At 41.1% G+C, this 16,506-nt stretch overlaps 1 protein-coding gene across 1 annotated transcript; it reads right to left on the bottom strand.

Moving 5' to 3' along the window:
• Positions 1-8,148: 8,148 nt before the first annotated feature.
• On the bottom strand, positions 8,149-8,514 carry LOC118848059 (40S ribosomal protein S26-like). Its single transcript, XM_036756798.1, has one exon. It carries the CDS (start codon positions 8,494-8,496, stop codon positions 8,149-8,151), a length of 348 nt encoding a protein of 115 aa, XP_036612693.1. The 5' UTR covers positions 8,497-8,514.
• Positions 8,515-16,506: the final 7,992 nt, after the last annotated feature.

Raw genomic sequence — 16,506 nt, forward strand, 5'->3', positions numbered from 1 at the left:
CTTTAATAAAAAAAAAGTCAAACTGGGAGAGGAAGACCCTCAGGGTTGCTGGCCAAACAGTTACTATTTACATTCACTCTGAGCCTGGAGGGCCCAAAAAGTAACCATTAAATGGTGCTTGGACAGGGATCTATTGTTGTCCAATCTATGAGATCCAGGGTGAATTGGATTTAAGGCTTGGTCTTTAGAAAGAAATCTACCCAGTAAATCCCAAGTTAACTAGGTAACTTTTGGCCATCAAAATTTACCTTCCTTTGGTCAGAACACCCTCAGATAACAAGAGAGGAGAGGAGAGGGTAGGGTAAGGTAGGGGAGGGGAGGGGAAAAGGACTAGCTGAGTTGCCCAACTGGAACTGGCCCACTGGGTCCCCATTCAGGCAGCTTTGACTACTCACAGGCTGTGGTTTGTCCTTCATTCTTGAAGCAGACCATAACATCAGGGAGATGGTGACATGACTTGCAATTGATGGAAGGATGAACTGATGATTTTTTTAGGGTGTGAGAGACATGGGCCTGCTTGTAGGCAGTAGGAAATGAGTCAGTAGAGAGGGAGAGATTGAAAATAAGTGAAAGAGTAGGAATGACAGAGGGGACAATCTGTTAGAGGAGATGAGATGGAACATGATTACTTAGTCAAGTAGAGGGGTTAGCCTTGTCAAGGAGTAAGGCCACTTCATCGCGTGTGACAGGGGTTAAGAGAAGAGAGTAACAGAAGGTACCTGAGTAATAGGAGATGAGAAAGAGGAGAGAAGAGGGAGCTCATGGTGAATGGTCTCTGTTTTTTCTGTAAAATATGAGGCAAGGTTCTCAGGTGAGTATGGGGGGAGAGGGAGCCAGAGGAGGTGTGAGGAAGGTTGGAGAAGTTAGGAAGAGCCACTGTGGAAAATGGGATAGTGAGTTGATAAAGGAGGTATAGGAGGCTTGGATAGCAGCAGTGGGGGCCCAGGCGAAGTTATATAACATAAATTCCTAGTGGATCCAGTCAGAATAGCTCTGTGATTTTCTCCACCTTCATTCAACAACACATATATAAACAAGAAGGTGATAAGTGATGGAAGAGATCCAAGGCTGAAACTTGACTGGGAATAATTAGTGATATGAAAAGGGGACTAGGGATTCAAGAGGAGAGGACAGTGTAGAGTTGAATTGGTCCAGAGGAGTCAAGAAGGAAAGAAGAGGAGAGAATGGCTAGAGCAGGAGAGATGTTCTGGGAGAGAAATGAAGGGTTAAGAGATTGGAAGTCACAGTGTGGATGGAGTTATGTAAGGGAAGACAGGTGAAAAGCCAGTACATTATGGTCAGATAAGGGAATCTGGGGGTTCTTGAACATGGAGGTGGTACATTTTTGGTTGGTAGCAAGATCAAGGGCATAACCATTTTTGTATGAGACTGAGGTGGGGTGGAGGAATAGCTCATGGGAGGTGAAGAGAGTGAGTACTTAAGTGGTTAGGGTATTTGAAAGAGAATCAAAATGTGTGGTAAAGTTGCCTAGTATGAAGGCAAGAATTGAGGAAGAGAGAAAAATTGCAAGTCAGGTATCCAACCCATTGAGGAAGACAGAGGAGTAACCTAGGGGTCTATAGACAACTGCTACCAGGATTTTGATTGGGCAGTACATACCATATTTCATTGCATAATCATCCACTTTCATTGTCTAATGGTCAGATGATATAATTCCGTTCGACATGCCACTTCACAGGTAAACAGAGCAGCAATGTATTCACCAGTGGCATATGGATATGCATTTATCTCTTGCATATTGCGAGCTGTGAGCCTAGAATTCTCAGCCCACACGCATTGTCAGTATATTTCCAAAAGCCTACTTATGTGGTTTGTTTAGAGCACTGCAGTACTAATGGTGTTGTCACTCAACCCAATAAAGAGCAGGAGGAGTGGGTGGGCAGGCAAAGCTGCCATGAATAAGTCACGTGATATGGTAAGACTTACATCTTCCCAATTTTAACATGTATTCATGAATATTCTGTGCATCCTAATCTTGCATCACAGACAGTTTAGTAGTAAATGATTTTTAAGTAATACTAGCAGAACTTTTGGGGGAAAAGCTTCACATAATGGTCGCACCCCACATTTTTGCAAAAAAATTTGGCATGAAATTAGTGACAATTATGTGGTCAAATATGGTATGAGTAGCAGGAACCTCAAAGGAAGAGAAGTTACTGAGTGACAGAAGAAGGGGGAAGAACCTGGAACTGGCAACAGGAATGAAGGAGTATTCCAAGTCCTTTGCCTTGACCAATGAGCCAGGGAGAATGAGTGAAGGTACAGCCAGTACTAAAAAGGGTGGCCAGGGATGCTGTGTCATCAGGAAGAAGCTGGACTTCATTAAGAGCTAGTAGATGGAAGGAGTGGGAGAAGAATGTATTAAAGATAATAGAAAGCTTGTTGCCTATGGAACAGGCATTTCAGAGGGCACAGTAAAAGGGCTCACTGAAGTTAGGATGAAACTTCGGGGTTGGAGGGTTGAGAAGGATGGGAATGAGGAATCAGGTGTTAAGAGTATGGAATTTGGTTTAGATAATCCCAGAATCACTGGGATGTGAAGAGCATAAAACATGGAAAAATATCCTTCCCAAAGGGATTCACCATTATCATGGAGGAGATTCACTTCAGAGGACAGATTTCTCACATAAGGTCCTGTTTTTCAAGAATACTGTACTAATTGCAACAAACCATGGAACATTTCAAAGCCTCCTAAAGTAGATCCCTTTCACTCAATAGTGTCCCACCTTAACCATCTGCACAGGAAGTGTGTGTGTGTGTGTGTGTGTGTGTGTACCTTAGACCATTACTGCAAATGAATAATGAGTTGGTTCAAGAATCAAATAAAAGGAAGAAAAAAGGCTGGATTGCCTTTGGGAAATTACGAAGTTCTCTTACTGATCTCAAGCTTTTCTCTGAAACAAAGCCTCATTTTTTAAAACACTAACATTCTTCCAGTGATATATAGCTGTGAGAAACCTGGGACAACGTGTATGAACTGATGCAGAGTGAAGTGAGCAGGACCAGAGGAACCATTCAGAAAATGATAACAACATTATAAAGGCAACTAACTTTGAAAGATTTAAGAACTCTAATCTGGTTATTGGTTTTTAAAAACTACTGGTCTTTTATTAGATGATCATTAAAGGACTAAAGATAAAGCATTCTACCCACTCCTCACAGGAGGTGATGGACTCAAGAGGTAGAATGAGACATATATTTTTTGACACACTTGATGTGGGAATTTATTTTTCTTAGTTATTTAAACATATTGCAAAGGTTTCCTTTTTCTTTTTCAATGGGGGAGGGAGAAGAAGTCGAGAGAAAGGGAGTTGGGATAGGATTGTCAAAAAAAAAAAGCAAGAAAAGACGGTCATTGGAGGATGTTTAAAAAAATAAAAGTCATAGAAGGGAATAGAAGGAAAGCCAAAAGGATTTGCAAATGATCAGGACAACTATGAAAGTTATAAATTAAATTTATTATATACTTTAAAATAAAAGCAAGCTTGTACATAATAGATATTCAGTTCTGTGTTCAATCTTCCTTTTCTGTCTTACCACATGAAAGTGCTTTCTTTGATTTGTTAAAAAAAATTATTTTAAGGTGAACTTGACTTATGGAAAGAACAAGGGATAAGTAAGCAAGCTTGGGTGGCCAATGGGTATGCTCACTTGAGCTGTTCTTATGAGTGGCAAACAAAACTCTGAAATTTCATCTTTTCTAAGTTGTCAGTTATGCCTGGTAAATCGCTCGAATTCACATCATGTGCCTTCAAATAAAGGTCAGAAAAGTTGCCAGCATCCTTCATTTGCTCTTTTCTCCTCAGTACTACACATTACAAATGGATTTCAGGCAGCAAGACAGTCAGTCAGCAGTTCTCACTGCAGGACTAAGCAAGAAACTTAAGTTTAAACCATTTTTGTTTGTCACTCCTAAAACGATTTTTTAAAAAATTACTTCAGTCAGTCCTGTTGCTATCTAATTTTATGACTCACTCTTGCTACAATCTACTAAATGGTCCTCTAGTAGAGTGAAAAGTTAATGCATCCGCCTAAGTTCCTAATACTTAGGAACTTAGGAGAATATGACTCATTTCCTTCAATTTTCCAATATTTGCAAGGTTAAATATAAATCTAACTCTGTAGCATTACATAGGGTAAGGGGTTTTAAATTGACATTTGGTTCTGAAGACTGACAGTTTTAATTCACTATAAAATTGTTTTAAAGAGTAGAAAGTGTACCATCAATCAACAAGCATTTATTAAGTGCTTGCTATGTGATAGACATTATGCTTGCTGCTGCGGATACCAGTTAAAGATAAGACGTATATATCCTCGAGGACTTTACAGGTTCTTGATGGGGAAGGTGGAATAAAAGGTACACATATAAACAAATGTAAAATATAGAAAAAGTAAATGCATAGTAATTTTGAGTGGGGAGGAGACACTATCTTCCTGAGGGATCAGAAAAGGGCTCATGTTGGAGATGGTTTTTGAGTTGAGCTTTGAAGGAAGGTCATGATTTTAAGAAATGGCATTGAAGAAGAGATATATTCCAGACATAGAGGACAAACTAAAGTTAGAGAAGTGGGAGAAGGAATGTTCCATACAAGGAAGATGAACTGGGCCAGTCTCGTATAAGGGCAAACAAAGTGGAACTTTTTGCTGTTTTTCCTTTCAGAGTGCTTCTCAGCACTAAGGCAATCAAGTGCCTTTGATTGAATCTTGCATTTGTTTGTAGGAAGGCCCACGCCCTTTTGCTAATTAGGTCATGAGAGATGTGAAGTTCTATGACCTTGAAGATACTCTGAGGTTAGCATTTTGTTTGGGGCTCACTCATTGGAAGAGGGTTGGTGTGGAGACTCTGGGTAGCCTTTAAGGAGAACCCCCCGGTTTGAAAACCCAGATGTTGATGCTTCTCTCTCTGGTAACTATGTATGTATTGCTATGGTCAGACAGAGAGAAGCCTGTCTGTTGATTTGTTATTTTGCTCTGTTTATATAATTTCTGTTTGTGTTTTCTCTGAAGTTCAGGATGCTGACTTTTTCCCCTGAACTAAGTGAACAACATATTGTGTTTAATTAAAGTGAGATTGTAAACCCCTTAAAAATTGCTTTCCTCAGAAAAGCAGATCAAAGAACCTATGCTAGCAGCCTCCTTGTGTGCTGGTGTTATTGGCCTTATACAGCCACAGTAGCGCCAAGTAGCATTGTTGTTATATCTGGCTGGAAAGTAGAGTTCATGAAAGTGCTCATAGGCATTAAACTTGGAAAGGCAGGCTATAGTCATCTCCAAAGGGCTTTAAATATTGAATTATGCTAGAGACAAAAGGGAGCTACTAGAACATTCTGAGCAGGGAAGTGTCACAATCGGACCCATGCTTCCTCAATTATGAGAGTTTACAACAGTGTGGAATTCCCCCTATTCCCTTAAGATACCTCAGCTACCATACTTGCTGAGTCATGTGACCATTTGCCACATGGACTAAATGAGGGCATCACTGTCAATCACTGTCAAATATTTATATACTAAATTGAATTTCTTTCTTTATTGGGAGGCTAAAAAAAGCAATAGAAATTCAAATTATTCTTCCTCCAAATGGATAATCTTGAACACACTCTGGGATGCATGAACCCTGCTTCAGAGATCCCTGTCTTAGAGGACAAATTTTAGAGATTCTATTCCAAGCTTGGTTACATTTTTATAGTATCAAGAATGACTTAAGTGCCCACTACTATAGAGAAAACTTCTTGAAGAATTTACAGGAACCATGTCTATTTTTCTTTTCCATCTTTATTGAGTTCTTGGTATCTAATAATAAACACTAATAAAATTTTGTTTAATCAAATTTTCAAATAAGATATGGATCATTTCATTGGGAAGAAATTCAATACAAGCATTTATTGCACCCACTATGCGCAAAGCACTATACTAGACATTAAGAAAACAAAGATAAAAATTAAATAGCTCCTACCCACAATAACCTTACATTCTATTAAGGGGGAGAGGGTTGATTAAACACCCATGCAGATAAGTAAATACAAAGTATATTTAAGTAAATACAAAGAATTCAGGGGTAGAAGGGAGAGTACTAACAACTGGAGTGATCAGAAAAGGTTGTATGTTGGGGGGTAACACTTCAAGGTTCACCTTAAAGGAAACTAAGGATTCCAGACAATCTGGGCCTAGGGGACATCCTGTGCAAAGTCATGGAGACAGGAGATGGAATAGTATGTAAGAACAGCAAAAAGCTAGTTGACTTGGAACATAAAAGAACATGAGGGTGACTAATGTGAAATGATTATGGAATTTTATTTCAGAATATTGCACATTATGTAGACAAATGTCAAGCAAAGGAATTTGTATTTTATCTTAAATTAAACAGGGAAGCTTCATGAATGGGATAATGATGGGGTCTGTCCTGTGCTTTAGGAGAAGAGGAAAGTGGGGAGAAAGATGAGGGAAGGGAAAGGGAAAAAACCTTAGGAGCAGAGGTGAGGGTATGTATTTGGGGGGAGTTGTAATTTCTTCTGAGAGTTTTCATTCCAGGTATTCTGCCAATGAAAGCAAACCAAGTATTTTTGAGTGCCCCTCTCACCTTCCCTCCTACGCTATTTCTTTCCTTTCCATTCTGATTTCTCCTGTTTTCTCTCTTCCCTCCTTATTCGCTTTCCTTACTGACCAAGGGCAGAAGCAGTTGTTGGGGTGGTAGAAGGGATGGTCAGATCTAGGAGGTGAATAGGAAGACCACTGCAGTCACTTTTTTTTTCTTTCCCCATCTCATGCCCTGCTCAGCATTACAAACAGACTTCCAGCACAGGATTCTCCATTCTGAAGAATTTCTAAAATTAGCATGCAAAGAAGCTGACATTCTGGCTTGAACTATGACTCACCCATGCCTTGCCTGTGCTCTGCTGTATTTCTGTTTGTGGCTCTTCTTCCTGCATGTGGGCTGCATTGTGAAAACATTTTCTGATGGGAAAGGAAATCAATCAAGGAGACAAAAAAAAATCTCCTGACTGCTTCCTGACTCATGTGCTCTTTCAGGGGTTTAAAAAAAAAGCTTGTGATTATTTAGGAAGCAGCTGAGGTTGAATAGCGTGATTGAAAAGCTGGACTAGTGGCTTCATTGAGCCTCCCTGTGACAAGATACCAACAATGATTGAAGACTAGATGGTAGTTATCAATTTGTCCCAAATCTGGTGACATTTTGTTGCCACATCACAGCGGTTGCATTGAGTTTTCTAGGAATGGATCAAGATCATTTCAATATTTCTATTCTTTAAAAATGATCAGAGATTTTGTTGCAGTGGACAACACTTCTATACCTCAGTGGGTGGTCTTCATGAGTTGCTATGACAAAAAAAATCACCTGGTGGACAATTTTCTGCCATTAAGCCTAGAACTCAGGCAAGAGATAAATTTTCTGCCAAATTTTTCTGGCCAATTTTCTGCCATTAAGCCTAGCACTCACCCAAGAGACAAACAGCCCATAATTAGGACCACACTGAAAATCTTAGAGCTTGGAGCTTCTAGGGCTTGTGTGCAACAACTCAGTGTCACCTCTAAGAGCCAATGGGGTATGGAAATAGAATGTTAGTGGAGGGAATGAAGATTTGGGGGAAAATAAAAATAAATTATAGGCTGAGTTGGAAAAAAAGTTGAGGCTTTATGAAAGTAATCTAACTGGTTTTTAAAACAAATCAAATGAGAACTTAGAAATTCAAAAGAATAATCTCATTCAAAACGATTGCTGTCCTTCATACTTGAAAAGGATCAAAATGGCCTCACTGTGTCAGGGACAATGTACAGTGTGTCTGACAGTGGCTGGTCAGACTCTTAATAAGCTCAGAAGGCTCTCCCACAGGTCAGACACACAGAGTCCGTGCAAACATTTGGAATGGAGATATCTCCAAATATGTGCATCTCATGTTTCTTTTGAGCTACTGCAATTCTGCTTTGCTCATAGAGCACAGAGCCTTCTTTGTTGCAGGCATATCATGCTGGGTCAAGGGGGAAGGGGATTCCTGTGCCAGTTTCTTCAATGTCTCGCAATAAATTTCAAAGTTCTTTTTTTTTTTTTTTTTTAAGATAGACCAACCATTTTATTTTCCTCTGATCGGTTCAAGAATGTTGATGGACAGCTCTTTACATGGGCTTTGGAGGGGGTCTGGGGGCAGCACCTGCAGGTCTGAATCGGGGCGGGGGCGTCTGATCCTTCCGAGCCTCACGGGAGCGATTCCTCACTACCTTGCTGTGGATCGCGCAGCTCACACAGTAATGTAGTTTCACATACAGTTTGGGCAGCACATAGGAGTCGAAGACGCTGGCCTCGGAGATGTCCCTGACGGCCGCAGCTTCCACGATGTTGCGGATTACAAATTTCTTGATGGCCTTGTCCTTCGGCACGCAGCGGGCGCAGTTAGTGCAACGGATGGGCTGCACGTGGCCGCGGCCCTTCTTGGCGCGCCCGTTGTTCCTCCTCTTCTTGGTCATCTTGGAAGCCAGGAACCGAAAAAAGGTTCAAAGTTCTTTAAAGAGACTTTGAGAGTGTCCTTGTAACCCTTTTTCTGACCTCCTTCAAAATTGTTGTTGTTCGTCCTTCATTTTCTTTTTTTTTCCCAATTATTTATTTATTTATTTAATATTTTTAGTTTTCAGCATTGATTTTCACAAGAGTTTGAATTACAAATTTTTTCCCCATTTCTACCCTCCCTCACACTCTAAGATGGCATATATTCTGGTTGCCCCATTCACCAGTCAGCCCTCCCTTCTGTCACCCCACTCCCCACCCCCATCCCCTTTTCCCTTACTTTCTTGTAGGGCAAGATAGATTTCTATGCCCCATTGCCTGTATATCTTATTTCCTAGTTCCATGCAAAAACTTTTTTTTTGAACATCTGTTTTTAAAAATTTGAGTTCCAAATTCTCTCCCCTCTTCCCTTCCCACCTACCCTCCCTAAGAAGGCAAGCAATTACACATAGGCCACCTGTGTATCATTATGTAAAACCCTTCCACAATACTCATGTTGTGAAAGACTAACTATATTTTGCTCCCTCCTATCCAGTCCCCCTTTATTCAGTTTTCTCCCTTGACCCTGTCCCTTTTTGAAAGTGTTTGCTTTTGATTACCTCCTCCTCCTATCTGCCCTCCCTTCTGTCATCCCCCCTTTTTTATCTCCTTTCTCCTTCTTTCCTGTGGGGTAAGATACCCAACTGAGCATGTATGGTATTCCCTCCTCAGGTCAATTCTGATGAGAGCAAGATTCTCTCATTCCCCCTCACCTGCCTCCTCTTCCCTTCCAACACAACTGCTTTTTCTTGCCACTTTTATGTGAGATAATTTACCACATTCTATCTCTCCCTATCTCCCTCTCTCAATATATTGCTCTCTCATCCCTTAATTTGATTTTATTTATTTAGATATCATCCCTTCATATTCAACTCACCCTGTGCCCTCTGTCTCTCTCTATATATGTATATTCCCTTCAGCTACCGTAATACTGAGGTCTCATGTTCAACTTTAGTAAGTCCCTTATGATTTTTCTTTCTTGTTTACCTTTTCCTGCTTCTCTTGATCCTTGTGTTTGAAAGTCAAATTTTCTATTCATCTCTGGTATTTTCACTGAGAAAGCTTGAAAGTCCTCTATTTTGTTGAAAATCCACATTTTGCCTTGGAGCATGATACTCAGTTTTGCTGGGTAGGTGATTCTTGGTCTTAATCCTAGCTCCATTGACCTCTGGAATATCTTATTCCAAGCCTTTTGATCTCTTAAGGTAGAAGCTGCTAGATCTTAGGTTGTTCTGATTATGTTTCCACAATACTCAAATTGTTTCTTTCAGGCTGCTTGCAGTATTTTCTCCTTGATCTGGGAGCAATGGCATTTGGTGACAATATTCCTAGGAGTTTTCTTTTGGGGATCTTTTTGAGGAGGCGATCGGTGGATTCTTTTAATTTCTATTTTACCCTCTGGCTCTAGAATATCGGGGCAGTTTTCCTTGATAATTTCTTGAAAGATGATATCTAGGCTCTTTTTTTGATCATGGCTTTCAGGTAGTCCAATAATTTTTAAATGATCTCTCCTGGATCTATTTTCCAGGTCAGTGGTTTTTCCATTGAGATATTTCACATTGTCTTCCATTTTTTCATTCCTTTGTTTCTGTTTTATAATATCTTGATTTCTCATAAAGTCACTAGCTTCCACTTCCTCCAGTCTAATTTTTGAGGTAGTATTTTCTTCAGTGGTCTTTTGGACCTCCTTTTCCATTTGGCTGATTCTGCCTTTCAAGGCATTCTTCTCTTCATTGGGTTTTTGGAGCTCTTTTGCCATTTGAGTTAGTCTATTTTTTAAGGTTTTGTTTTCTTCAGTATTTTTTTCAGTATTTTTTTGGGTCTCCTTTAGCAAGTCATTGACTTGTTTTTCATAGCTTTCTCACATCATTCTCATTTCTCTTCCCAATATTTCCTCTACTTCTCTAACTTGCTTTTCCAAATCCTTTTTGAGTTCTTCCATGGCCTGAGACCAATCCATGTTTTTCTTGGAGGCTTTTGATGTAGGCTCTTTGACTTTGTTGACTCCTTCTGGCTGTATGTTTTGGTCTTCTTTGTTACCACAGAAAGATTCTAAAGTCTGAGTCTGAATCTGAGTCTGTTTTCACTGCCTGGCCATGTTCCCAGCCAACTACTTGATCCTTGAGTTTTTTGTCAGGGTATGACTGCTTGTAGAGTAGAGAGTACTTTGTTCCAAGCTTGAGGGAATGCGCTGTTGTTTTCAGAGCTATTTCTACACAGCCACACTCTGCCACACCAGCACTCCTCCTCCCCCAAGAACCGCCAACCTGGACTGGATTCAGATCTTAAGCAGGCTCTGCATTCCAGCTCAGATCCGCCACTTAATTCCTTCCACCAGGTGGTCCTGGGGCCAGAAGCAACTGCAGCTGTAGTTCTGTAGCTGCACCACCCCCGCTGCCCCCGGAACGGTGGCCAAACCTTGAACTCCTATCACTCTGTCCCACGCAGCTTTTCCCACTAACCTTCTCTGTTGTCTTTGGTGTTTGTGGGTTGAGAAGTCTGGTAAATGCCGCAGCTCACTGATTCAGGGAGCTAGGGCCTGTTCCACCAGTCTCCCAGCCTGGTTGGCCCGGGAGCAGCCCACGCTGTGCTCTGCTCCCAGGTCCATGTGATAGACCTTACCCCTCGACCATCCAGGCTGTCCTGGGCTGGAGCCCTGCTTCCCTCTGCTATTTTGTGGGTTCTGCAGTTCTAGAATTTGTTCAGAGCCATTTTTGTAGGTGTTTGGAGGGACCTGGGTGGGAGTTCACGCAAGTCCCTGCTTTCCAGCCGCCATCTTGGCTCTGCCCCCATCGTCCTTCATTTTCAAAGAGGACCAATGACATCACAAGGTGATGTCTTGACTCATGGGTGAATTGGATTTAAGTGAGGCAGAGTTGGACAAAATCATCATCCTCACTCTGTCTTCCAGAATCATTGAAGTCCAATAGCAGGACAAAAGTGAAGATAATTGGCAATGGCCCAGGATGCAGTGGCTTGACCTTGGTGTATTCAGTGTCTGACCAAGCTCTATGTCTGACCACAGTGCCTGCTGAAGCTACCTTAAACAAACTGTTTTCAACTGCCCATTGCACCAGAGGAAGTCTTCACATGCTTGGTATAAAAAATGCCCTACCTCACTGATGGGTTTGAAGCCTGTTGGTTAACCTCAAGCTGGTTTATCCTGTCTGCCAAGATGGCTTACCAGGGTGTGGCTACTGTGCATGCTATATCTTCTTGGAGCCACAGGGGAGAGTTGAGTGAAAGGTGGACACCAAAGGTGGATGAGCAGCCCTGAAAAAGGCCCAGAAATCCCTCGTGCCAGAGGTGCTAGTCTTCCCTGAACATCCCATACACCCCTTCTTCTCACCTCCTTCAAAACAGTCACCTTGTGAAGAATTACACATATTCCAGCAATGTTATCATTGCTTAAAATATGTTTTGAACACTTTTGTGAGGAATAATCTTCAGTACCTACGGCATAATCTTTTGAATCTATTCAGCAGTAGCAAATATTTATTCTTTGAATGGATTTTACTTTATTGGGGAAGGAAAAAGCAAGTCATTTGAAGCCAAGGCTGCTAAGTTAAGTGAGTGATCTAGCGGAAGCAAAACTGGTTTGGAAAAAGACAAAACAAAATAAAATGAGATGTTACCATAGAAGTAAATATTTTCTTGTACGGTTTACAGATGTGTGGGTTCATTGGTTTGCCCAGAAACATGCTGTAATTGGTCCCTTCATTGACCCAGCTTTCACATCAGAAAGCAATTTTTACCAGTACCTTCTGTCAAACAACATTCATTCCATAATGTTCAGCAGACTTTTATTAAAACACCTGCTACTTGCAACTCTATGTTAGTATCAGCTAAACTTTTACTGCTGAAATGCATTCTATAATGCCATTTCGTAATATTTAGTGTATGTAGGGGAAAGGGCTAATTATCAGGATAAAGGAGCTGAGTTCAAATCCTTCCTGGGATGCTTGTGTAGCTTTGGACAAGTCCATTCACATTCCTGGGTTTCAATTTCTTCATCTGCAAAACGAGGGTGTTGGATTAAATGACCTCTGGGGTCCCTCGCAGCTCTAAATCCATTATTAAAGACTTTTAAGGCTACAAATGCTATTCTAGTGAATAAATTGGCTGTGCTTGTTAGGAAGTATTACAGGAAGGCTGTAACTCCTTAAAGCATAAGCTCTATTGTCTTTTTGAAGAACATGCCTCAAGGTCATTTCCTTTGGTTGTGGTCAAGTTATTTAGGGGTAACTGAGTATCCTTTGGAATTCTTTGTTTGAAGTTCACACTAATTGTTTATTTCCTTGATTGCCTATGCAATTTGTTGTCTGCCGCAATTTTTCTTTGCACCTTTAAACTGTTGAGAATATCTACCTGTTTCTAAAATTAAGATAATGCTCACATCAGCTCAGAAGAGCAGTTTCTTTTGTAGCACCCTGGTTCCTATAGATAACAGATTTCTTCATTCTCAGCAGAGATAAGAAAGATGAGTGTTCTGTCTGAAGCCTGCCACTCCATCTGGCCAATCGATGACCTAGAGTCCCTGGGAACCAGAAAACTGAAACATTCCTGATATGGTGGAAATGAGAATTCTTCTCTATTAAAAAGAAAATCTAGAGAGCCATCTTGGGTGTCAATAGCTCATCTGAGGTTCCGTTACCCAGTCTTTGGTGCCATAAACCCTAGGAACTGTGTGAGAAATGGATCTTCACCCCTCCTCAGCCCCCATCCCACCCAATACTCTAGTAGACTGCAGACTTCCGTGTTACTCAAATAGCTGTTGGAGATGCAACTTCAGGCATCAGCCTAAGAATCAGCATGAGCCAGGAACTCAGACTGACATGGTTATTTTGTGATCATTCCACCCTTCTCTCCACACACAGGAGCCGTGATGTAGACACAAAAGGAGAAGATCAAAGTCTAAATATGCTTTACTGTCACCCCTGACCTCTCAACTTCAACTGGTCTCTTAAATTCGATTCAATCTAACATTTATTAAGCACCTATTTTGCTCAAAGTACTGTATTAGGCACTGGAGAAGGACAGAAAAATAAAAACTAAATAGTTCCTGTCCTCAGGGGTTTATATTCTATTGACAAAGCATAGATCAAGTAGTAAATGCAAAGTAGGATAGAGATAGATTGGACTTGTGATTTCACTGGCTTAGGGACCTTCCAGGTGAGGAAATTCCCTCCAGCAATATAGGCCAGCACTTTCCCTGTGACTTATAGTCTTAAGGAGTTGCCTACAGAACTGCAAAGCTAAGCAAGTTGTCTGGGGAAACGGGGCTAGTATGGGTGAGATACCTGTGGGACATCTAGGAGGATGTGTTCAGTTCGCAGTTGGTGATATGGAACTGGAACACAGGAGAATAATTAGGGCTAGATAATATAGATTTCAGAGTCATTTGCATAGAGGTGCTAATGGAACTCACGGAAACTGATAGTATAAACAAGAGACAGAGAAAAGAACAGGGACAAAAACTGAAGACTAAGTGGTTATAGTAGAAAAGAGGAATTTCTGAGTTCTCACTCATGAAGGTATCAAGGCAGAGGTGGAGTAAAGGTGAGGGATTCTTTAGGGAGTTATTTAACTGTGAGGCCAGGGGGTTTAAAGTCATTCACACATATGTGGAAGTCTCCCAGTAGGAAGGCAGGAGTTGGGATGCGGAGGAATACTATGATACAAGTCACGAATTCCTTGAGAAAAGAGGGAAAAATAATCTGGACCTAGAAAGCTGGTTGGAACAAGGATTTGGACTGGGTAATAAAGGTGAATGGAGTAAATCTCAAAGGAAAGGAGGTTGCTAAGTCCTAGGGGAAAAGGACAGTTTGAAAGGGAGAATCAAGAGCAGTAAGCCTGCCAATTCATCCTATTGGTCCTGTGCTTTGACGGGGAAGAGAAGAGGGCTAAGTACTGGAAAGGGTAACCAGATATGCAGCGTCTTCAAAGAAGAGGTTTCTAATAGCGTGGAGATGGAAAGAATGTGAAATAAAGAGATCTAGGATAAAGGAGAGTTTGCTAATAATAAAGTAAGGATCCAGAAGGTACAATGCAGAGAACAAAATAGACTGTTGAGTTAGTTTGTTTTCACTAAAGCAGATGTTGACTCCGAAGTCTGGACATAATGGGAATGGAAACTGTGAATTTGCCAGTAACAGGATAAAGAATTTCTATTTGATGTGGGGCACCCACCTTCTAGGGTCCTGTGATGACTGAAACCAAAGCTGATGTGGAATCTTACCACATTTGACTCCCAGAGGGCTGGAATCTCAACTTCCTGAGATTCCGGTGCCTGAGGAAGAATATTGACTTGAACCGCACACTTTCCCAAAATTTGAGGGATGATACACACCTAGGAATACCTTACAAATGATGTGAGCACTCACCTTCCAATCTCTGAGCCCCTGGAATCAAAGGGTGCCCTAGTACCCGAGGCATCTGAGATTTAAAGCGGTCCAGCATCCTTTTACAGCACAATTCACACCAGATGACCTTCATTTAGCAAATAATGCTTTCTCTGTCGTACTCACTCATTAACCAGTCAACAAGTACTTAGGATGTGCCAAATCCTGTTTATGGTTTTGTGGATACAAAGTCAAAAATGAAACAGTTCCTGCCCTCGAGGAGCTTACATTCTATGGAGAGTACACAGCTATCCATTCATTAAGGCAACTAAGAGAAGTAGTGAAGAGAGTGCTAGAACTGGAGTCCATAAGACCTGAGCTTGAATCCTGCCTCAGAAACTTAAAGTTGTGCAACCCTGGGCACATCACTGAGACTCTTTCATCCTCAATTTCCTTATTTGTAAAATGAGTCCGATAATAGCCACTAACTCACAGGATCATTGTGGGAGTCAAATGAAATAATTTCCATAAAGCATTTTGCAAACTTGAAAGCACCACAGAAATGCTAGCTATTCTTATATAAGTATATGCAAAATAAATGCAAAGCAATGAGAGGCGCACTCAGATCCCACACTCTTGCCCTATTAAATTCACCAATGAAAATGGCAGTGCTATTTGGTTTCCACCGGCTTCAGTCTGCTCTTCTTGCAAAAGAGGGACCTTCCTAAAGATTCCTCTCTTCCACTGTGTTCAGCAACCCTGATGCCCCGAATCACAGCTCTCTACTACACCCTATTGTCCTAATTCTCTTCCAGGGCTACCTCAATAATTCTTCTGTAATTCACACCACCCAAACAAAAGCTCGTGCTTTGTTTCCTGAAGTAGGTGTAATCACTCTCTGCAAAAACTCTAAGCCTTCCTGGGCTCATTCACTTTCTATCCCATTTTTCGTCCTCAAAAGCTGACTGTGCGGCTTTATTACCTCCCAATGGTAGCAGATTTCTCTTGCATAGGGATGCTTTGCAGAATTTCAAGCATTTATTGATTTCCAAGTCTGTGCTTGGAGGAACATAAACCATCATTTCTTACCACTGACATTTCACCTTCCAGTGTGGCCGATATGCTTAGCCTGTAAAAGGTCAGCCTGTAAGGAAACCATAATTACTTACTCCTCAAAAACAAGGTCATCTACAGAAAAGAACTACATGGAAACTGACAAGGAAATGCGTGCTATTATCATAGAAACCAAAAGTCCTATATCTGTTCTTTGACAGTTGATACTGATCGCTAGTCTCTTGTGGGGCCCTCCTCCCAAGCCTGAGACCATCCCTTCATCTTGTCACCACACGTGAAGTCCTGGAGTTTTCTGTCCACTCTTTATTATTGCACACTAGTCTCAAGTCTGGAAGAGAAATATCGAACACCAATGCCCTGAGCTGTCTGACACAATAAATTCCAGATTACATTTTATTGCCTGCACTGGAAGTTTTAATGTTAGGAGTTGTTCCTGGCCCATCTATACAGAGCCTATGACCAAATACTTAACCCAAATTTTATAATAAGGTGCTGTAAACAGCCCCTAATAGAAAAAAG

The sequence above is a fragment of the Trichosurus vulpecula genome, chromosome 4 (genome assembly GCF_011100635.1).
Source record: "Trichosurus vulpecula isolate mTriVul1 chromosome 4, mTriVul1.pri, whole genome shotgun sequence".
NCBI lineage: Eukaryota > Metazoa > Chordata > Mammalia > Diprotodontia > Phalangeridae > Trichosurus > Trichosurus vulpecula.